This window comes from Podarcis gaigeae, assembly GCF_964106915.1.
Source record: "Podarcis gaigeae genome assembly, chromosome: 13".
Lineage (NCBI taxonomy): Eukaryota > Metazoa > Chordata > Lepidosauria > Squamata > Lacertidae > Podarcis > Podarcis gaigeae.
In genome coordinates this window covers 38,045,428-38,069,269 of record NC_139689.1, presented here as the reverse complement: position 1 = coordinate 38,069,269, position 23,842 = coordinate 38,045,428, and the positions used below count along the sequence as shown (strand labels likewise).

At 45.8% G+C, this 23,842-nt stretch overlaps 1 protein-coding gene across 8 annotated transcripts in view; it reads right to left on the bottom strand.

Moving 5' to 3' along the window:
- Positions 1–23,842, bottom strand: part of CPT1C (carnitine palmitoyltransferase 1C) — a 69,246-nt gene that overhangs the window by 40,788 nt on the left and 4,616 nt on the right. For 4 of the 8 annotated variants that reach the window (XM_083709256.1, XM_083709253.1, XM_083709254.1 and 1 more), the window contains exons 1-4: positions 21,773–21,928; positions 3,380–3,544; positions 1,612–1,751; positions 183–354 (exon numbers count right to left, since the gene is read on the bottom strand). In XM_083709256.1, coding sequence (XP_083565382.1) covers positions 183–354; positions 1,612–1,751; positions 3,380–3,520 — 453 coding nt within the window. In that variant the 5' untranslated portion in view covers positions 3,521–3,544; positions 21,773–21,928. Of the gene's footprint in view, positions 1–182; positions 355–1,611; positions 1,752–3,379; positions 3,545–3,685; positions 3,812–20,967; positions 21,089–21,772; positions 21,929–21,984; positions 22,002–23,842 lie in introns of those variants that run through there. The other 4 variants (XM_083709252.1, XM_083709251.1, XM_083709255.1 and 1 more) reach the window with 4 other exon arrangements.

Sequence of the window (23,842 nt, the reverse complement as noted above, 5' to 3'; positions counted from 1 at the left end):
GAAAAACCATGAAGCCAGCCAATGCCTCTACATAGCTCCATCCTTATTTCGTACACTGTGACATATCGGTTTAGCTGGTGATCTACCACAATGTTGAAAACCAGATATCGCCCAGCCCTATGCAGCATGCTCCCTTCTCTCAGCCTGTTTCCCAATAGTGCACCTTCTTCTGCGATACATACCAGCCAGATTTTGGTGGTGTTGGACATCTTGCCGTGCTCCTCAAAGATCCAGCCATGGTAGCACAGCAGCATCTTGAGAATGCTACGCATGGTCACGATGAGGGCCAGCCATAGCCCTGTGGAAAAAGCCAGGGCACTGAGGACTGTCAGGCCTTGATCTGACAGGTAGTCACTGAGGACAACATGGTGGGGAAGGGGAGGAAGAGAGAGGGAGAGGGAGAAAAATGTACAGGCCTTAAAATTAAAACAATCGATTTTCCAAGAGAAGAAAACCTAATTCTGTCTTCTAGTCTGATGTCTCCAAACTAACACACATGCACACAAACGCTTAAGGGTTTAAAATGTGGACTTGCTGTTTTAAACTCAAGGTCTGCCTCGGCAAGTCATCTCTCTCCAAAAGCCGCCAATCAAATGCCCCCTCTCTGTGAATATGGATATTCCATCATGTTAATGCAAGACAGAACTATCTTCCATATGTGTTTCTAAAGTCATCCAAGCAAGGGGCCATGAAGTAATGTACTTTCCAAAGCCTGCTGCCAATCAGAGATGTTATCCCCTTAAAGGGAACCCTAGGTGCATACATCCTTACATGAGTCAGGCCCTCTTTAGGCTTGAGGCTGATTCCATGGTACCATGGCTGGAACATGTGGGGCGATCCTATTCAGGCATAAAAATCCCTTCACGTGTTCACACTGAACACCTCAAGAGGACTCTTTTGTCACTAGAAAATTGTCTCCCAACCACAACGCCTCTGGCCAAAAGGACCCTGGCAGTACCCAAGTGTTTCTGACCTGAGGACAACTTCCAGAATCAACAAAATGCACTCTCCCCAATGTGTTTGATGCGGACACATCCCTGGACTGTGTTTGAGAGTGGTTTTGAAGCAACCCTCCAAGAAAACCATTTAAAATAACCTGGAACCATGATTTCCCACTATGTGAATAAGCCACAGCAAGCCTCGAATTTGTAGGCTCCCCAGTCTTCCTCTCTCATTCTCCAGGAGAAGGAGTTTGGAAGCACCTACTTCCAATTTTAAACAAACCATAGTACCCCATCATGTCTAAACACAGAGAAATGTAGTTTGTTTAAACAATGTTTTCAGGACAAGATGGGAAGTGAGTCCACAGTTTGATTCTGGGTAGTTCTTGTAAGTGTGAACAAACCACAGTTCTCGTAACTTCAGAGGCCACCATAAACAAGGGTTTGTCTAAAAGCAAAGGCTTCCCATTTCCTCCTCATTGGCTTGAAAGGTGACAAGAGGGGTTGGAGAATTCATACGAGCCTGAGATGTGCTGCTGCCTGTTCTCGTAGCAGGAAACCATTATTTCACATAATGTATGAAAACCAGGCCTTAGTTTTAGTCTCCTTCCCCCTCATTGATTCATCCGCAACTCCCACCCTTCTCCCTTCCCATTTCCCATCTCCATACCTGACTGGCAGGTGTTCCTTGATCTTTCCAATCATGCCCATGGAGGGGTCAAGTCGAGAGTACTGGGTTACTAAGATGGCAGTAACCATGAACAGCCAACTGGATGGGCTGGCAGGATACACCCCAGTCACAAAACTGTTCTGTTAGGGGAGGTCACAAAAAGATGAATGTGAACAGATTGCTGCTATCGTCATGAGTCAAATCTTCTGTAGTTTTGAAGGCACGTTGCCCTTTCTTTGGAAAATATGGTACAGGGACTGAACTTTGCCCAGTTCCCTAAACTGCCCACTCACTTCCTTTCCCTCAAACACTTGGCAAAACTGCTGGTGTGCACTTTTTCTTGAAGAAGCAGTATGGATTTGTGGAGAGCAGGAAGGCTATACTTGACAACATAGGTATTTCAGCCTTAAAAATCAACCAACACATTGTTTTCTCAGAATGTAAGCTGCATTGGATGTGCTTTGAACTGTTGGATGCTGATTAATGGTGCCTGTTGCTTATAACAAATTAAACAGGTCCCAACATTTTATAAGCTGGCTCTCTCATTTTTGCTCCAAGCAACCCACCCCCAATTTCTAAGCTACACCTCAGCATCAAACATCTTTTTACACAAGGGCTCTATTTGCATGTCCTTCACATTAAACCATAGTTAGGAACAAACCATAGTCTTAACAAGTACAAGCATGCTGCTCGTTAGTACCAGTTTCTGTCTTTGCTGTACTGGGAGGGAAACAAACTAAATTGTGGTTTAGTATGATGTTCAAATCAGGTAACTGAACTGCTTAGATCACCTGCTGAGTTCATGATGGAGATGCGATTTTAACAAGGACCTCCTAATTCATAGCTCTCTTTTATCCTTACAACAACCCTGTATGTCATTGTCCCTCCATAATAGAAATGGAGACAGCATCTTCACAATAAATTTATGGATTATTGACTAAAAAGAAACAGGCTGTCAATGTTATTGAACCTTAATTATTGAAGAACAAGCACCGTGATCTCTCTGGGTGGGGGGCACTTGGGCACTCTCCACTCTCTGTTAAACCCTTGACTTGAGGGTTAGTTCTAAAGTGGCTCCCAGAACCGCCTGTTCTGATTTGGCCAAACAAACTTTCATTCGCACCATACCCTGAACCTACTGGACTCAAGTCCTTTCTGATAACCTGGGAGGCCTTACTCTCATGCCTAACCCAGGACTCCAACTGCCTTGGCTTCCCTAGATTACAGTTTAATTCTTCCTAAGGCTCCAATGTGGAAAGGTTGGGTTCCCAAGAGTAAACTAAGAGCTGGGCTCTCAAGACGTTGAATGTCGCCGAATCATAGAATTGCAGAGTTGGAAGGGACCAAGAGAGTCATCTAGTCCATCCCACTGCAATACAGGAATCTTTTTGCCCAACCCAAGGCCAGGACCTATGACTGTCTCATGCTCTACCAACGGAGCTATCCCTCAGATACAAATTAATTCCAGAGCATTTTGAGCAGGTGCTCATTGTTAAGTTGTGGGTGAACATATCAGATGACACAGTGATTCTTCAAACAGCTCTTGTTTATTCACAGGCCAGAACAGAACTGAACTGAAGGGTTCAGCCAGCCTGCTTATACAGAGCTCCAGTACAACGTAACTGTAACAACTTTCTGTAACTATCCAATCACTGAACGTCACTTTCGATCCCTTATTTGCATATGTGGACTGAACTATCTACACAGTATCCCCCTGCTGGCCCAGGGTGAGAACTTCAGTACATAACACTCGTTATCCCTATCTTACCCGCAACTGGTTGAATTTCTTCTTCCAGGACCGCAGGCCTGAGAGGTAAACCTCCTTGAGGGCTGCATGGCTCAGCTGTAGGTCGATACCCTCTGGAGAGACCGTGAATTGGAACGCCACAGCCTGGTGAGCCTCCGCCATCTTGGGAGGGTGCTAGCTTGTTGGCTAAGAGAAGAGAGAGAATGAGAGGATGAACACATCCCTTTAAATCTGTACTGAAAACCCCTCAAATTTATACATTTACAATTATTATTTATACCCTGCCTTCCACCCCCACCCCTCCAACAGGGACTCAAGGTGGCTTACACATAAAAGGCAGAAAGGTATTGTGCCAGTAGTTAAAATGGCACAAAACAGCACTAGGTGGTGGACTGCATTCTGGGGACTTGGAATATCCTCCACTAGTATCGCAGTTTTACCTGGCAAAAGGCTGACATCACAATGACAAAGGTGAGTGTCATTGTGTATTTGGCTGAGACCTGGCCAAACAGACAGCAAAGGTTTGGTGCGAGTTCTGGGAGAAGCCTTGTGTTCCCTATGTTCCCTCGCTATAAATGAAGAACTTGAGGAGGTGTGAAAGAAAAATGGGTCTTCTCTGTGGTGGCACCGCAGTTATGGATAATGCTCCCTATAGGATCCTTGCTTGTCACCTTCGCTTTAGTCGTTCTGGAACTGGCAGTTTGAATGTGCGCAACAGGGTGAGCTCCCGTTGCTTTGTTCCAGCTCCTGCCGACCAAGCAGTTTGAAAGCCACCAGTGCAAGTAGATAAATATGTACCACTGCGGCGGGAAGGTAAACAGCGTTTCTGTGCTCTCTGGCTTCCGTCAAGGTGTTCTGTTGCGCCAGAAGCAGTTTAGTCATGCTGGCTAAATGACCCGGAAAGCTGTCTGTGGACAAACACCGGCTCCCTCGGCCTGAATGCGAGATGAGCGTTGCACCACATAGTCGCCTTTGACTGGACTTAACCATCCAGGGGTCCTTTACCTTTTTACCTTTACCTTCTGGTACTAGGTGAATACCTTTTTTATTTTCTCAGGCTTTTAAATCTTGAAATTGTCTAGTAAATTATAGGATTGGACTAGGACCTGGGACACCAGGTCTCTACTCAGCCATGAAGCTCACTGGGTGACCTTGGGCCAGTCACCATCTCTTAGCCTAACCTACCTCACAGGGTTGTGGTGAGTATGAAATGGGGAGAACCATGTACACCACCTTGAGATCCTTGTGAGGTAAAAGTGGTATATAAATGCAATAAATAATAAAATAATAATAATAGATCTTTTGATATTTCTGAAGTTTGTTTGTCTTTGCTTCTACTTTTGTTTGATACTCTGCTGCTGTTTTTTATGCTATATTTAGATTTTATGGCTTTGCCTTTTTATATATGCTTTATTTCCACTGTTAGCCACCCAGAACATATACACTGAGTAAATAAACAAGAAATTATTATTATTATTTCTCAATTTGAGTTGAAGGGATATTTATTTTGCCACCAGCTTTAATTATTTTGCCACCAGCTTTACTGCAGTTTACAACAACGGTAAAAACAATAAAATACAATGAAGGAAGTACAAGAACAGCAATGAAACCAAAAAATAAAAGCAGCAGAGAAAAGAACTAGAAAACCTTTCATCTCAAAAAGGGTTCAAAGTAGAGAAGGATAGCTTTTCTCTGGTACTCAGGGAAAATGAAGGTAGTGTCAGGCAAACATACCAAAAGAAGCACATTTTACAATTTGCACTCCACCACACAGGCCTGATTTGCACATAATGCTAAACCATGGCTTATTAAACTGCATGGTGCACTGAATCATCACAAACAGCCACTTGAGAAACCTTGGTTGTAATAAACCATCCTTTTAAAAAAAGATTTAAACAGATAACGTTGTGATATTAACCTCAAAAAAGGCAGCTGGGAAAAGGAATCTCCACAACCAAAGCAGCTCCACTGCTTCAGGCAAGAAACATCTGGAATCCCCTCCCTCCAGGGAAAAAAAAAATATGTGTTGGTTTTCACTAAGGGAAAAAATGGATGAATCGCTTCCAAAGGAGGGGTGTGGGCCTTCTGCACAAAATTTACCACATACCTCATTGCACATTGCCAAGGCACAATACAGGTTTGGCTGCCATGACAACAGTTTTCTGTTGCCAGGGAGTTAAGGGGAGTGACAGGAGAGCTGTCAAAAGAAGGGCAATAACATCTGGCGTAGTAACTCGAAAATATGAGAAGTCTGAGCAGTTTTAACCCACCCCTTATGTGCGGTTTTGGGAATACTTTCCCTTGTCAATAAGAAGATACTATCCTCTTACCAGATAATCAAAAAATCTGGGCTACCAACCACAACTCTAACCATTGGCCCTCACCACCCCAACTGGCTTTCAGCTCCTTCAAATCACTACCCATCCCATTACCACATATGTTCCAGGACTAGGCTGGAGATTGGGGGGGGGGCTTTCCCAGCTGTGAACAGATTGGGCAGGGGGGGCATCCCCTAAGCCAGGGATTCCCAGCTGTTGTTGGACTACAATTCCCATCATCCCTGACCACTGGTCATGCTAGCTGAGGGTGATGGGGGTTGTAGTCCGACAATAGCTGGAGACCCAAGTTTGAGGAACCCTGCTGAAATAGACTCGGAATCGAGTGTGAATTTCATGCTATTTATTCAGCTCGTAGTAGCAATGAATGAAACTTTCCCCAAAACGTCTAGCTATAAAGACATTATTTACACAGTGGGCCCTGCGTGATTGGCTAATTCCGGGCTGCTCCTGCAGGCCAATCAGACTGCTGCATTCTGGATCCTTTTGTTCTAGGATTCAGCTCAGTACATAACACCTGCCCTAAGCAGAGCTCTCGATTGGTTTATATGGTACAAAATGGCGGGTTGTGCTTTCATCCGCAACTCCAGTCGTAATATAAGGTCTGGAAGGTGTGGGTGAAGAGATGGGGGGGAAGGTAAGCTGGCTCCAGGGAAGGGCTAGGGAGCCTGTGGTCCTCTTGATGTTGGTGGACGACACCTCCCTTCCTCCCCGACCTTTGGCCATACACCTGGGGCTGATGGGAGTTGGAGTCTAACAACATCCAGAGGGCTGCAGGTTCTCCTCCCTTGGCCTAGGGAAGAAAAATCCTACATGCAGCCCATGCAGCCCTCAATGGTGTCTTTCAGCAACATTTGATGCCCCATACTCCCTTCCCAAAGCCTAGATAGCACTTCCCCAGCTTTGAGGAGGTGGGAGGGCTCTAGAACAAGCAGAAAGGTAATAACAGCTCACCTATTCAGGAGATCCTTTCTGTGCGTTTTATATACATTTTACACTGTTGGGCTTATCTGGAAAACGTTCAACTAAAACGCAAGGGTTTTCATTGCTGTTTTAAAGGGGTGAGCGAGATGGAGGCAGGATTCGGAGATTCAGCTCCCTCGCTGCTTGCAGCTGTGCTTCTCTACAACCTCCCATCAGCTTGCTCCCTCAGGCTGCAGTATTGCTCCCAAAAACTGTGAGGCTCTTCCCATGGGAGCTGCCATGCTGGGGTTAAGCTAGAGCATGGGTAGGCAAACTAAGGCCCGGGGGACGGATCCGGCCCAATCGCCTTCTCAATCCGGCCCGTGGACGGTCCGGGAATCAGCGTGTTTTTACATGAGTAGAATGTGTCCTTTTATTTAAAATTCATCTCTGGGTTATTTGTGGGGCATAGGAATTTGTTTCATTTTTCTCCCCAAAATATTTTCCGGCCCCCCACAGGGTCTGAGGATCAGTGGACCGGCCCCCTGCTGAAAAAGTTTGCTGATCCCTGAGCTAGAGAGATCCCAAGTGGGTCACTGCCTTGCCTTGCCTCAGATATCAAAGCAGGAGGCCATGCTTTGATGGAGAGCTTTCCACACCATCAGAGTGATTCAGGCATGAGATAAGAGAAACAACTGGCACAGCTACCCACCATGCAGCCAGAGGCAGATTTACGGTATGTTTTATCGTGTTTTTAATATTCTGTAGGGAGCTGCCCAGAGTGGCCGAGGAAAGCCCGCCAGATGGGCGGGGTATAAAGTATTATTATTTTATTATTATTATTATTATTAAGATGTGCTGAGGCCCTAAACTACACCAAGTCAAAGGGGTCGCATAGAATCTGTCCATAACCTTAATAAGCAAGGGCAATGAAAATAGAAATGACATCGTTTTATATTTGCATTTATATATGCACACAGACAAGGATGCAACTAAAAACTAAAAATCTTGATACCAGTGTTTCCTGAAGCTCTTACAGCGGAGGCATACAATCATATAACACCCCCTCGTCAAGGTTTTAGAGGCTCGCCTTATACACATCTGTGTTAGTCACTATTCTGGTGTGCCACCACATTGTGAGAATGCAAGATCAGAAAAGCAAGTCATGGAATACGCAGCCTCCCCCAAGGGCAGGAAATTATGATAATGCCTTTGCTAAGTCTAAGTTATTGATTTAATTACATCAGAGGGAAAGAAGAACTAAAACATTTTGATTCCCTGCTCCACCCAGATATAAGGCTGTCCCAAACAAGCCACAAGCTGTAACCAAGTCTTGATAGGAATGTGTTTTGGGGAACTAAACCACAAGCCCAGGTAGGGCTGGGCAATACTGTTTATCAATATAGCATCCAAAACCAGTTTGAAGTCCATATCAGGATATCGGTTTCATAATTTTTTACCTGGCAGGTAAAAAGGTAAAGGTGATTCAAAGGCGACTATGGGGTGTCAGCGCTCATCCCGCTTTTAGGCCGAGGGAGCCGGCGTTTGTCCATGGACAGCTTTCCGACTCATGTGGCCAGCAGGACTAAACCGCTTCTGGCACAATGGGAGATCGTGACGGAAACCAGAGCACACAGAAATGTCGTTTACCTTCCCGCCGCAGCCGTACCTATTTATCTACTTGCACTGGCGTGCTTTCAAACTGCTAGGTTGGCAGGAGCTGGGACAGAGCAACGGGAGCTCACTCTGTCACGGGGATTCGAACCGCCGAGCTTACGATCGGCAAGCCCAAGAGGCTCTGTGGTGTAGACCACAGCGCCACCCACGTCCTGGCAATATATTGCGAATCATGATGCATGTGTGTGTGTGTGTGTGTTATGCAAAAATCACAATGTGGGGAAAACTGTGAAGCCAGCCAATGCCTGTGTTAGGGTTGTCATATTTCAAAAAGTGAAAATCGAGACACAAAAGTTGTTGAACTATTTTTTTTTTTAGGAAATTTGCCAAAAAAAGCAACACTTCCAACATGGCTTCCCGCGTTTTCCTGAACATTTTTACTGATTTTGGGAAATTTCGCCCGGATGGATGGCAGCCCTACTCACCATAAAGGTAAAGGGACCCCTGACCATTAGGTCCAGTTGTGACCAACTCTGGGGTTGTGGCACTCATCTCGCTTTATTGGCAGAGGGAGCCGCGTACAGCTTCCAGGTCATGTGGCCAGCATGACTAAGCTGCTTCTGGCGAACCAGAGCAGCACACGGAAACGCCGCTTACCTTCCCGCCATGCTTTCAAACTGTTAGGTTGGCAGGAGCAGGGACCGAGCAACGGGAGCTCACCCCGTCGCAGGGATTCGAACCTCCGACCTTCTGATCGGCAAGTCCTAGGCTCTGTGGTTTAACCCACAGCGCCACCCGCGTCCCTACTCATCATAGCTCCATCCTTATTTCAGACATTGTGATATATCAGGATGTAGCGATGTTCAGCTGGTGATATATCATGAAGTTGAAAACCTGCTCCATCTGGTTGGCCACCGTGAGAACAGGATGGTGGAGTAGATGAGCCACCTGATGAAGGAGGCTCTTTTTGTGTTCTTTTTTCCTACAGCAGAATGATAAGGAGAGATGATGTGCATCTCTGGAAAGACCCCCCCCCCCAAAAAAAAGGCTTCTAAAGCTCAGCAGTGCATTAGGAATGTCTGATCAGATTGCTTTTGTAAGATAAGAACCACAGTCAGGATCCACAATCGCTTTCCCAGGAAAACAGGGCGTTGTCCCAGGTGTTCTGGCTAGATCCCAACTGGGCGAAAGTTGACAATGCTCTGATCTAGAAACCTCCCTAAAGTGCGCCTTGCACAATCCTATTATTCTCAAGGTGTTTCGGCTGCATCATCACAAGCTAGGAGAAGCACACCTCAGAGCATGGGACCAGGTTCCACAGGGGAATGGGAAGGCAAGGCCTGCCCCACGCAAGCATCCCTCTCCAGGGGGGCCAGAATCACAGTGTGAAGAAGAAGAGGAGGAGTTTGGATTTGATACCCCGCTTTATCACTACCTGAAGGAGTCTCAAAGCGGCTAACATTCTCCTTTCCCTTCCTCCCCCACAACAAACACTCTGTGAGGTGAGTGGCGCTGAGAGACTTCAGAGAAGTGTGACTAGTTCAAGGTCAGCCAGCAGCTGCATGTGGAGGAGCAGGGAATCGAACCCGGTTCCCCAGATTACGAGTCTATTGCTCTTAACCACTACACCACACTGGCTGTGGTGTCCCTCGCTGTCCAAGAGGAAAGACTTCAGCATTGTCCGCCTGCTCAGGCCTAGGCATAGTCTAACAGGCAGGACCTATTGTCTTCTCTCCCTGTTACCAGACATGGGTCTGGGGACCCTGGGACAAGCAGGAACTGGGACTCTTGAGAAATGTGCAGACCTCTGCAGGGAGCAGGACTGGACTGTCACCAGCTGGTGAATCATAGGTCCAACCCCCTGCAATGCAGGAATCTCAGCTAAAACATCCATGACAGATGACCATGCGACCTCTGCTTAAAGACTTCCTGAGGGAGACCGTTCCACTGTCGAACAGCTCTTGCTGTCAGAAAGCTCTTCCCAATGTTTGGTCAGACTCTCCTTCCTTGCGACTTGAAGCCATTGGGTTCGAGTCCTAACCTCCAGAGCAGGAGAAAACAAGTTGTCCATTTTTCCACGTGACAACCCTGTAGACGAGTGTTTCCCAACCGGAATCCATATGGCCCCCCAGGGTGCCCCAAGATATTCCAAGGGGGGGGGCACAGGTGAAAATTACATAAATGGGAGAGGGGGCACAGGATGAGGCTAAGGAGCCATAGAAGGAAGTGAGAAGAAATGATTTTTTAAAAAAGAAAATTCTGATTGGCTGATGATCTGCTTGGCCAATCACAAGCAGGTAAGGGGGCGGCCCAGCAGGGGGCAGCCTAGCACTTTTTTTTTGCCACATACATTTTCTTGGAGCAGTCCTGGTTTGTTTCCAGCAGGAGGGGGCTATCTCTGAGGCTCCTGTTTTGACCACTGCTTGTAGCTGCCGCCAGTGCTGGCCTAGCGCCTAGCAGATTGGGGCCTTCAGATGTTGACTAAGGGTGCAGGGCCCGTCAGCAGCATCGGCCTGGTTCTGCAAAACATGGGGCGAAATCCACCCCAGCGCTTAGCCCAGCAGGGTCGTCTGGTGCTTCTGACTTGCATCTAGTAAATAACTAAGCGTCTACTCAGAAGAAAGCCGCACTGAGTTCAGTGGGCCTTACTCCCAGGTAAAGGTGTGTGGGGCTATAGTGTTTTATCTAGGCAGCCAGGGCTCCTCCGGATGACAAGATCTTTTTGCACCACGTCAGTGAGGACCACTTGCTTTTTAAAATTCTCCCATATATACAGAACTCCCTGTGCGCCTTTTGCAGACCCTCCAAGTGTCCCTATTTTCCAGGGACAGTCTCGGATTTACAGATGTCGTCCCAGTCTCTGATTTGATCCTGGAATGTCCCGCTTTTCCTTGGGACGTCCCTATTTTCATCAGAGAAATGTTATCCAACCCCTGAGCCATCTGAAGGCAGCCCTATATAGGGAAGGTGTTTTTTTTTAATGTTTAATGTTTTGTTATGTTTTTATATATACTGGAAGCCACCCAGAGTGGCTGGGGCAAACCAGTCAGATGGGTGGGGTATAAATAATAAAATTATTATTATGGAATAGGACATCCCTATTTCCTTTGGAGGGTATGTTTTTGAACTGTTATCTGTAGGTTTCTTCCTCTGTGTCAAATAACTGGGGTCAGAAAAAGTGTTGTTTACTTTTTATAACACATGGAAGATGGATCTCCCTCGGGAGGTTGTGGACTCTTCATCCTTGGAGGTTTCTAGGCAGAGGTTGGATGGTCATCTGTCATGGATGCTTTAGCTGAGTTTCCTACGTTCCAAGGGGTTGCACTAGAAAGATTTACCCTTTGAGTCCCTTCCAGCTCTCTGATTGTTTTTTCTGCTTCAACAATATTTCATTATGTTCCTGTCGTTTTAAGTAACTGTATTTTTATAAATTATAAAAAAATATAAATAAAACATGTTCTAGTTACAAACAAAACATTTAAATAGCTACCTTTCTACCAGTAGGGTGGGGTGGGGTGCAGCACAGAAAGAAAACAAGGTTGGAAGGGGGCCAAGGTTGGAAAAAGGTTGGGAAACACTGCCCAGCTCCTTCAACCGTTCCTCATAAGGCTTGCTTTCCAGATCATCTTGATCATCTTGGTCTGGACTTCACTCCTGTTTTGTGCTGCTTCACCAGCATGTTCCCTGCAGGATCTCCCACCCCAATTTAGTACAGTGGCACCTCGGGTTAAGTACTTACCGTATTTTTGCTCTATAAGACGCACCAGACCATAAGATGCACCTAGTTCTTGAAGGAGGAAAACAAGAAAAAAAATAATATTCTGAATCTCAGAAGCCAGAACAGCAAGAGGGATCGCTGTGCAGTGAAAGCAGCAATCCCTCTTGCTGTTCTGGCTTCTGGGATAGCTGAGCAGCCTGCATTCGCTCCATAAGACGCACACACATTTCCCCTTACTTTATAGGAGGGGAAAAGGAGGGGAGTCTTATAGAGCAAAAAAACACGGTAATTCATTCCCGAGGTGCATTCTTAACCTGAAACTGTTCTTAACCTGAAGCACCACTTTAGCTAATGGGGCTTCCTGCTGCCGCCACACCGCCGGAGCCCGATTTCTGTTCTTATCCTGAAGCAAAGTTCTTAACCTGAAGCACTATTTCTGGGTTAGCGGAGTCTGTAACCTGAAGCGTATGTAACCCGAGGTACCACTGTAGATCTAGGCTGGTGAAACTGGTTCGACTCCCTGCTGAGCTAGAGATATCCAGAGTGGCCAGGGACAGACTCCTCTTTCTCAGCCTCAGTTTCCCATCTGTATGGGAACGGTAATACAATCTACTTCGCACGGTCGCTGTAAAGAGCAACAAGTGCTATTATATAACAAGCCTGCCTTTTCCTAGGCCCCCATCCCCAAACACAATGATGTGACCTTGCATAAAATCCTATGCTCTCTACCCCAGAAGTAGCTGCTGCTAAGCATTTGGTAGGAAACCCACGGGGTGTTAATTGGTTAACGTCTGCCTGAAAGGACCGGATGCAGCTGGGCATGAATATAAAGGAAGAAACTGGGTTTTCCCTCCCCCCTTCTAGCGTAAGCAAATATTGTTGCCTTGGGCTCCGGCTGCAACTACAGCAGATTTTAAAATAGTTAATGTTTGCTGCGCGGTAGTAGGGGTGCATGCAAACTATGATACAGCACGGGAGTATCAGGTGTTAGAGATGGAAGGCCGTTTCAGAAAGTAGGGCAGGATCTAAATTACAACAACAACACAGACCGACAGGCACCTTTTAATTCAGGTAAACTGCCCCCTTTTCCAACTGTTACGGAAGGGGGGGGCATGTCTTCCTCACCTTCTTCTTCGCTACAATATATCAATTTATTTCCAATTGTCAATGTCGAAAGGGACTAAAATCTATAAAATTCATAGAAAATCAGCGTGCCAGTTTGCTCAATTACTCTAGGACTCCATCACACCTCCCCTGTCCAGCATAATCCCTCAAGCAAGGTGTCAAGACCCTAATCCTTTCAAATTGCTCTGATCAGCCTTTCCTCCAGACAATGTCAGGTGGCAGACTATGCATATTTGGGACTATTGTTTTCTCATCCCCAGGAAGTGTTTATCTGTGCATATCTCCAGCTCTGCATATTCCCCCCTCCCTCCTCCTTATGTTAATCCGGTGTAGCTCTGCATATTCCCCCCTCCCTCCTCCATATGTTAATCTGTAACCCAACCTCCCTTTAATATATTCATGATGTAATCTGTGTAACCAAACCTCTCTTTAATGTATTCATGACGTGTTTTGCACTGTATTCTGGGACATGGAGGGAGTTTCAAAAACTCATGTCACCCCTTTCTCACTGTTCAATCTCGCCTTGAACCTGTTGCGCAATAAACTTGGATCTTCTGCAGTTTGCTCCTGTCTCCGGCTGAGCTCATTTTCCTCCGCAGGGACCCACGGACTTAGTCCGATGAGCTGGGTGGCAGAGCAGCCTCGCACCCAGATTTTTGCCGTAACACAACTCAAAGCAAGATACCATAGGTTAGGAATTTGTTCCTTTCACAGGGTTACACTGCAAATTTATGTCAGGGACAGGTTGGATGAAGAGGTCTGGTGGAAGCCTGCCCATAGCTGTTAACGTTTCCCAGTTTTTAAGGGAAATTCCCTTATCCCAAACAGGATTCCTCGCAAGAAAAGGGAAAAGTTGACAGCTATGAGCCTGCCTCCCAAGAGCCCCCCAGGGAGGGCTCCGAAGAGGACACCTTAGAGCCCAGGGCCTGGTGGTGGGACATAGTGGAGCCATCAGCAGAAGGGAGGAGCTGGGAGCAAATAGAAACAGGAGACTTGAGCGATTCAGGGGGCGCAGGAGAAGGAGGGTCCTCCAGGACAGGAGAAGAAGAAGAAGAAGAAGAAGAAGAAGAAGAAGAAGAAGAAGAGTTTGGATTTGATATCCCGTTTTATCACTACCCGAAGGAGTCTCAAAGCGGCTAAAAATCTCCTTTCCCTTCCTCCCCCACAACAAACACTCTGTGAGGTGAGTGGGGCTGAGAGACTTCAAGAAGTGTGACTAGCCCAAGGTCACCCAGCAGCTGCATGTGGACGAGTGGAGACGCGAACCCGGTTCCCCAGATTACGAATCTACTGCTCTTAACCACTACACCACACTGGCTGCGAATCACAGCGTGAGCACAAACAGTCCCTGTTATGTATTCACTGGTCTGTGTTTGCCTGAGCTTGAGTCTGGCCTATGGATTCTGAGCTCCTGTATTCTGATTCAATACATGCTATCCAATCACAGAACATTTCAGGATTTGGGCCTCGGCCATTGGCCCTTGGGCTCTTGAGTCGTGATTCGCAGTTTGGAAGTTTAGACAGCCAATCACGTTGGGAGTGAGAGTGGCCCAGGCTTTCAGAAATGTATCTAAGCAGTTGCTTTGCCTCTTTTCCCAGTTATGTACGGTGGTACCTCAGGTTACATACGCTTCAGGTTACAGACTTCGCTAACCCAGAAATAGTGCTTCAGGTTAAGAACTTTGCTTCAGGATAAGAACAGAAATCGGGCTCCAGCAGCGTGGCGGCAGCAGGTGGCCCCATTAGCTAAAGTGGTGCTTCAGGTTAAGTACAGTTTCAGGTTAAGTACGGACCTCCGGAACGAATTAAGTACTTAACCCGAGGTATCACTGTAGTTCAATAAAGGCTCTTGCTGTTATCACTGTGTCTTGCCTCGGGGGAACCCACCTATACTTCAGTCCCAGTCCTCCTTATTCTCCTCCCCCTGACTCCCCATTCCAGAATGGCCCGGTCTTGCACAACACACCTGACATGCCCAGAAGAGACTTTTTCTGCTTGGGAGGGATCCAGAGAGAGAGGCTAGAGGGGAAAGGTCATGCCTAGAGCTTAGTTTCAGCAACACCTTTGTTGAGTCAAGGCTAATAAGGAACATTGCTGCATTGTTGTTTCTCTGCTAATAAAAAGCTAACTGCATTCCACCTTCCATGTGTGTGCCTGCCCAGTGGATGACCTGGCTCCTTGACAGCTCCTTGACACCTTAGTTAATGGCACTTGAGTCCCATTGTTCTCAGTGGAGAAGCAAGTCTGCAATCCTAACCCCACTTGCCTGGGAGTAAATTGCATTGAGTTTAACAACACTTAATTCCAAGTGGACATGGGTAGGCTTGAACTGTAAATCATTACTAAGTGATCCCATTAACTCCTATGGGACCTATGCGCAACTAAGGTTGTGATCCTTTAGGCACTCTTGCCTGGATTAAGCCTCATTGATTTCGATGGGAATTTAAATCTAAATTTACCGTAATCTAAATCTAAATTTAATCTAAATCTATAATAGAAGTGCCTGGAATTGTGCTGTTAGTCTAGGCCCAACCCACAGAATTTGGCAATGCTGTGATATCTTGTCATGATCTAGATTAACCCTTGAAACCTCTGAGACAGCTGGGAGGTTAATGTTAAGCAAGATGTGAGTTGTGATGTGATAATTAATTTGGAGAGGGAAGAATCCCTGGTTTCCTTAGAGAGAAGGTGGGAAAATGCAAAGATTCTTGTTAGAATACGAAGGATGTGAGCACAGGACTTCTGAGCTAGAGCAAGAATGCAGGGAAGAAAAGAATATGAGCATTTTCCGAGGCAAGAATGGCGGTAGCTAATCTGTTCCTCAGGAAGCAGTGGACTGGAGCACAGAATCATTTGGATATAGGGAAGGTAGAAATGCAGCTCAGAATCATGCACACACCCCCACTCAAAATCATACGATTGCAGAGTTGGAAGGGACCCCAAGGGTCATCTAGTCCAACCCTCTGCAATGCAGGAATTTTTTTGTCCAACGTGGGGCTCAAACCCACAACCCTGAGATTAAGTCTCGTGCTCTATCGACTAAACATTCAGATGTCATTCTAAGGCAGCAATCCTAACCCTACTTCGCTGGGAGTAAGTCCCATTGAATTTAATGAGACTTGCTTCTGTGGGAGAGAGCTAGGACCGTGGCATAAATTGGCAATAGAGGCACCCAGACAGGAAGCACCTCGCAGTTGCAGGTTTCTCTGGTTTTAAAACATAGGAAGTTGTCTTATACTGTACTAAGTCAGATCATTGGTCCATCTTTCTCAGCGTTGTCTAGACTGAATGGCTTCATCAGGGATGGAGGCAGGAGCCTTGCTCAGCCCTGGATGGAGTTGCTGGGAGTTGAACCTGCAACCTTCTAAATGCAAGGCAACTGCTCTGCCACTGAGCTACATGGCCCTGCCCTGCTGACAGATCCATCTCCCATGCAAATCTTGCTTCTCCATTGAGGACTTTCTCCCTTCAACATTTGGATTTCGAGGGTGTTCAGCACTCTGATTCACAACAGGGCTCATGCGCAAACACCTATCTGCCCTGTGGCAAATCCACCCTGAGTATCGCACTCTCAAACTCTGTGATCCTCTCCTCCGTTCAAAGTCCGCCAAGCTCAGCAGCTACCTCACAAAGACAAAGAACGTCATTCCCCAAACAGAAACTAACCACCATCCAAAAGTGGGTGCTCTCTTTTTTAAAATTTAATTTTTTTTGCTCTTTGCATAATACCTTTGAAAAATAACTTTTGCATTAAGAGAGACTTAAAATAAAGGTTTGCAGAAGCTTTGCTTGTGCAGGAGCCTTTTCATATAAGAAGTCAGGTCTGTTAACATGCTACTAGGTGCAGATCGTACTTTGAAATTACTGTATTTTTCCGTGTACAGTGGTACCTCGGGTTAAGTACTTAATTCATTCCGGAGGTCTGTTCTTAACCTGAAGCACCACTTTAGCTAATGGGGCCTCCCGCTGCACTGCCAGAGCACGATTTCTGTTCTCATCCTGAAGCAAAGTTCTTAACCTCAGGTAATATTTCTGGGTTAGCGGCGTCTGTAACCTGAAGCGTATGTAACCCGAGGTACCACTGTATAACACGCCCCCATGTATAAGATGCCTCCTATTTTGCGACACTCCAGATTAAGAAAATGGGGGGAGACTGCCCATATTTTTTGAGCTTTTTTAGGGGGGGGGTTGCCAAAAATTCCTCACCCACATGACCTGCCACTCGCACGCGTCGTAATAGCTGCTTATTGTCAGTCCTTTTGCCGGCAGATGGTGCCAATTGCCCGCCCAATTGATGCAGAAACAGCCAATCAACACCAGCCCTTGCCACGACCACTAATAACATGTCCAATGACCGCTGACAATCTCCAACTTGCGGCAGCAGCCAATCACACGTTCCGTGTATAAGATGACCCCCAATTTTTTATCTTATTGTTTAATAAAAAAAAACACCTCTCCTATACATGGAAAAGTATGATAATGCTTAAGCTTCAAGGCTCCTAATCCCAAAAGGGCCCCAGAAGAAAATACAGTCCATATTGCTTTAACAAGCGTATCATGCACATAGATATAAAATTTCCTACTTTTCACCTCCCCAAAGCTCAGAAACTATGAGGCATAGGAAATTTTAATTCACACTAGTGACTTTGATGTGTGAGATAATCCAACCCAGTGGTTTTAACCAAAATCTGAGATGTGGTAGTTAATTTTTTTAATATATATGAAAAATGTGGCAATCTGTTGTGGAATAACCCCATGGAAGAAGATAACAGTGGTTATTCAGACCACGTTGCTGGTTGTGAAGGAGTCCAAGCTTCAGGCCCCCCAACATGTAGGTCCGTTGCTGCAGGATACCTGTACATATGTAATACCAGGCTTCTACAAATGCCATTTTTTCTCCCCTATATGGAGATAATTTCAGCACAGAAGAACTGTTTTCCACAAGACACAAACAAATCTATTTATGCACAGCAAGACTTCATAATAAAGCCATTGCTACCCAGTAATAGGAAGAACACCCGGGCAATTACTGACGAGGCATGCCCCCTTGGCAAAGTATAGTTATGGGTGACAGAACCAGGGCAGTCACTGCCAGAGGGCAATTTCTTCAGGCAGGGACGGCCAAAGGGAATATAGCAAATTGTATAGATACTTAAGAAACTGCATGTGGGTTAGAGGCAGTGGCCAGCTAACAGGTTTTCAGTCGAGTGAGAAACCTGATAAATTGCACATTTCAGAGTTATCCTTTTCCTTGCATCCCTATTTGTTTAAAAAAGCACGTCGTTGCGCCTGCAACCCAAATACTCGCTCTGTTGATTGTACATCTTTTGCAACCAGGTCAGTGGATTTTTTAAAAAATAGTAACTACTCCTCCAGGCGTGGAGGGCGATTTCCACAGGGACTGCAATGCACATGTATGGGGAACTTAACCCTCCCCTCCCCAGCTGTGATCCCAATAAAAATAAATTCTGCCCCCCAACACCTGTGCTGCAATGGCACCAATGAAGGCTTTATAATAATAATAATAATTTATTATTTATACCCCACCCATCTGGCTGAGTTTCCCCAGCCACTCTGGGCGGCTCCCAATTGAGTGTTAAAAACAATACAGGGGTACCTCGGGTTACATACGCTTCAGGTTACAGACTCCGCTAACTCAGAAATAGTGCTTCAGGTTAAGAACTTTGCTTCAGGATGAGAACAGAAATTGTGCAGCGCCGGCGCAGCAGCAGCAGGAGGCCCCATTAGCTAAAGTGGTGCTTCAGGTTAAGAACAGTTTTAGGTTAAGAACAGAACTCCAGAATGAATTAAATTCTTAACCCGAGGTACCACTGTATTATTATTATTATTATTATTATTATTAATTTTTATTGAAGATGTTCTTTTGCAACATTGCATTTTAAAGAATTCTGGTGTGACTAAGAGCCACACAATTAATACAGCATGCAGTTAGGCCCTGAGTTTTCTTGGTCCCTCCAGTCCTCCGTCTCTCCAGTCAGCACTTGCTTGGAGCTTTGTTCCATCAGCACAACCCGACTTGCTTGGCCTGTCCACAGAAGACGGAAGTTGCATGTTTTGTAGGGGGTGCTGTCCACAGACAGCTAGTGCTGATCAATCCCAAGCACCGTGTGCCAATGAACCATACTGAATTACCGTATTTTTTGCTCTACAAGACTCACTTTTTCCCTCCTAAAAAGTAAGGGGAAATGTGTGTGCATCTTATGGAGCGAATGCAGGCTGCACAGCTATCCCAGAAGCCAGAACAACAAGAGGGATTGCTGCTTTCACTGCGCAGCGATCCCTCTTGCTGTTCTGGCTTCTGAGATTCAGAATATATTTTTTCTTGTTTTCCTCCTCCAAAAACTAGGTGCGTCTTGTGGTCTGGTACGTCTTATAGAGTGAAAAATACAGTAGCTAGCTTGGGGAGGGGGAGATGGTGGCAAGGGCTTTATCTCAGCAGTTGCCTCTAAATGGGTTTTCTTGCATTGCAGCAAAGCACCTCAAATGCAATTTGGCAAGCAAAGAAAAACCACATAAACAAAATTGCTCCGTACTGACAGATTTTCCAATTGTGCTTTGCGTTTTGAAGAGAGCAAAGAAGCCAGCTTGTTTCTGTTTTCCCCAGTGGGGGGGGGAGAAGGTAATTGCATCTTTCCCAATCCCAAGGGGCCCTTTTCTTGGGTTAAAGCAGCTGCAAATTCAGGAAGAGTTGCCCGGTCAAAGAGAAACACAGAGGCTATGAACACTTTCCCTAAAAGCTGTAGATCAATGAATCAAAACATCACACCGGCTGCGAGGATCCAGGTTGAGTTACAGCCGCCACACTCGTTCTCCTGATTTTAGCAGTTTGCTTCCGTCTAACACAGAGCTAGCTCACTCCTTTCCCCTGCAGGGTCAAGCCTCAAAATATGCAATGCTGAAACAAGATGTTATAGAAAGGAGGAGCATAGCTATATAGGTGAAATGTCAAGCCACAACAGGAATGTTTTATTTGCGCTTGCCGTTTTGCCTGGGGGCCCAGACTATCTCATCACCTAGGTAGAAGAAGAGTTTCAAAGGACCCCAGGAACCCAACCTACCTAACCCAACCTGTTGGTCCACTGAGCAGCGCAGTATATATAATCTGCAACCCCATAAAGTAACTTAAACCTGTAATTTCAAATGCAATCTGGGAATAGCTGTCTTCTTAGTAAGCACCAGCAAAACAACCCAATTTCTGCAAACTTAATTACTTGCGTCAAGTCTGCAATAACAGCAGCTACAAATTGAGGCTCATTTGCTTATTCTACCCTGAATTCTTGCAAAACTGCCCGTTTTTGTGAACATTTTCTGCGGTTTGCCTGGGGGGGGGGGAATGCTCCCAGTGCTAGGGCTGCCTTATTTTGAAGAGCAAAAAAGAGGACACGTTTGCCGACTTCTGCTACGGATCGCTACGACGACTCTACCCATGAAAAAGAGGGCGTGTCCTGGAAAAAGAGGACATATGGCAACCCAACGTAGGCACTAGACCGAATGGATGCTAGTTTCCCCTTGCAAAGAGAAGGTGTGGGGCTCCCCCTCAGATGTGGGACCACAGCAGAGGGTAGAAGCTTAAAGCTCCCTCCCACCCTCCACAAAGACACCCCCCAAGATCCTGATCCACGCTGGACATTTTGAAAGGACACTACTGCACTCAAGGGCAAACAGTGTAGTTAATGTAATGAGTGGTTTTACTCTAATTCTTTGGGAAGGAAATCACAATTCATAGTTAGAACAAGTCATTATGTCTGATGCTGTACTGTTTTTAATATTCAGTTGGAAGCTGCCCAGAGGGGCTGGGGAAACCCAGCCAGATGGGCGCAGTATAAATTATTATTATTATTATTATTATTATTATTATTATTATTATTATTATTAGGCTGGGGGCTAACCTGAGGCTCTTGTGTGCTCCAGCCCTCTCCACTGCTATGGAACAGTAATGTTGCCAAATGTCGTTCAGTTTTTCTCTTGTGAGTCCCACCCTGTGAGACAGACACTCTGGAATGAGATTAAATCAGGAAGTGCGCTTCCTTTGAGGTATCCACCAATCAGCCGCCTACTCACAAATGAACAAACAAACGGACACAAGCACACTTTCCAAGAGAAAGCATGGTAGGGCGGAAACCCAAGGCAGTGACAGGGAAGAGACACACTGGGGTACAGGTTCTGAACAGTGGGACCTGGGAATCCTGGCAATCGGCTCTTTGCTAGACTCTACAGCCCCACCCAAAGTGTTGGCAAGACACCACTTTCCCCCATATCCACACAAACCAAAACACCAACGACACACACAACCCTGTTTTCCACCAAAACGTTGGGAATATTAAAACATATTTTTACGGAACCTAGAAGACTTCAGTCCCTCCCAAATATTGCTGGGCTGCAACTTCCATCACGTCCAGCCCAGCAAATGGTCAGGAACAATGGAAGCTTTACAGAATCCACCTCCTAGTCTGTTTCCACCATGCCAGAAAATCCAGCCCTCTCCTGCACTAGATCTGGAATCGCAGCCCTGTTTGCCCCAATCTTCACACGCTCCATCCCTCTCATTCCTTCTCCCATACAACTGAGTTGTGGAAGAACCGCCAAGGAAATTCCACTATATCCTCTGAGGCTGCCCTAAATCCTCTGTTAACACAACCACCCATTCCCTGATCCAATTTCCTGCGTGTTCTTTGCTCCAGGACCCAATCCTACCTGCGTACAGCGCTGGATCGCCTAAGCACAGATGCAATCTGCTCCTTGCAGCCTCCTCTAAGAAATGTGCTGGCTGACTCTTCCGCTCAAACTCCCTCCCACTTCAAAACTGGTTGTACTGGTTTGTAATCAGCCTGGCAAAATAGCTAAGACTTCCCAATTCTTGCCATGGGAGCCTACAGGGAACTAAATAATAAGAGCCAGATATTTACCTCTTGGAACATCCCTCCAAAAGAGGTTAAATGGGCACCTTCTGTACCAGCTTTTAAAAACATGCTGAAAACATTTCTGCTCTACATTCCATACATACCCGGGCAATTAATGGTCTACTGGTGTTGCTTTGAATTCTTCTGTTCTTAATTGGTTTTAAATATGATGTTACTGTATGGCTTGTTTTAAACTCCTGTGGCATATGTCTATGATATGGGGATATATAATTATTTGTATAAATATATGCCAATGCATCCCAAAAGGCCAGCTCTGAGGGATGACTATGTGGGGCAAAGTTTTACAGTGGTTCCCCTCCAGTGTGGTGTCGTGGTTAAGAGCAGTGGACTCATAATCTGGTGAACCGGGTTCACTTCCCCGCTCCTCCACATGCAGCTGCTGGGTGACCTTGGGCCAGTCACACTTCTCTGAAGTCTCTCAGCCTCACTCACCTCACAGAGTGTTTGTTGTGGGGGAGGAAGGGAAAGGAGAATGTTAGCCGCTTTGAGACTCCTTCGAGTAGTGATAAAGCAGGATATCAAATCCAAACTCCTTCTTCTCCAACCTGAGAATAACACTGGGAACTTGGGTTTTGGCCTCACGATCCTTGTGCTAAAGTGTTCTACAGGGCACTAACTTATAACCACGAGAATCATCTGGTCCAATCCCTGCAACGCAGGAAGCTCAACATGTGGTCTCCCATTCAATTTGAAACCATACCAGACCCTGCTTAGCTTTTCAAATGTACTAACAGTTTGGTGGTTTGTTTGTTGTTTTTTAAAAGAGAAGAAGGCATTTTAAGTTCAGCTTTCCTGATTATCTTTCAGCTCACTGTATGCAGCATTGCTTGTGTATCCCTCCTGTACCTATTTGTAAAGGGACCCCTGACCATTAGGTCCAGTCATGAACGACTCTGGGGTTGCAGCGCTCATCTCACTTTATTGGCCAAGGGAGCTTCTGGGTCATGTGGCCAGCATGACTAAGCCACTTCTGGCGAACCAGAGCAGTGCACAGAAACACCGTTTACCTTTCCGCCAGTGTGGTACCTATTTATCTACTTGCACTTTGACGTGCTTTCGAACTGCTAGGTTGGCAGGAGCAGGGACTGAGCAATGAGAGCTCACCCCGTCCTGGGGATTCGAACCGCCGACCTTCTGATCAGCAAGTCCTAGGCTCTGTGGTTTAACCCACAGCGCCACCCGCGTCCCTATGTATCTATTTGTACACTGCTTTAAAAGGAGAGAAATTAAAATAAACAAACAATAAAATAGAATAAGCTTTGGCCTTCCCTATACCAGGCTGGGGACTCTCCCCGTTAAAACTACAGCAAGCCCCAAGTTACACACATTTTACATGTGCACATTCAGCTTTATACGCGTGGCAAAATAAATAAATAAAAGTAGATAAAAAGGGGCTGGAGTTCTGGGGAAAATGACATTGGCAATCCCTGCCCTGCACCCCCCCACCATTGGATTCAATGGGTTTTGACTATATGCGATTGGCTTTAGGCGCAATCCACAGAACATAACCCCCATGTAATTTGCAGGCTTACTGTACGCAACAGTTGTCCCTAATCAAATCTGTTTTTCTGTTTTTCTTTTTTAAAAAATACTTTTTATTAAGTTTTCAAAATCAAAATCAAATAAGAACGTAAGTCAGATTTCCAAAAACAAAGTCCAATTAAACATAAACTCTTGCATCCAGCATCTTAGTGTTTTCTTATTTACACTGCGCTTTGTCACGCTCAGACTTCCTTCCTTCGGCTTTCACAAATTAACACCTACTCCACATCACAAGATTTAAGTTAATCCTGCTACAGTTTTTAAACTTCTACAATTATTCCATATATACACAACAAATTTA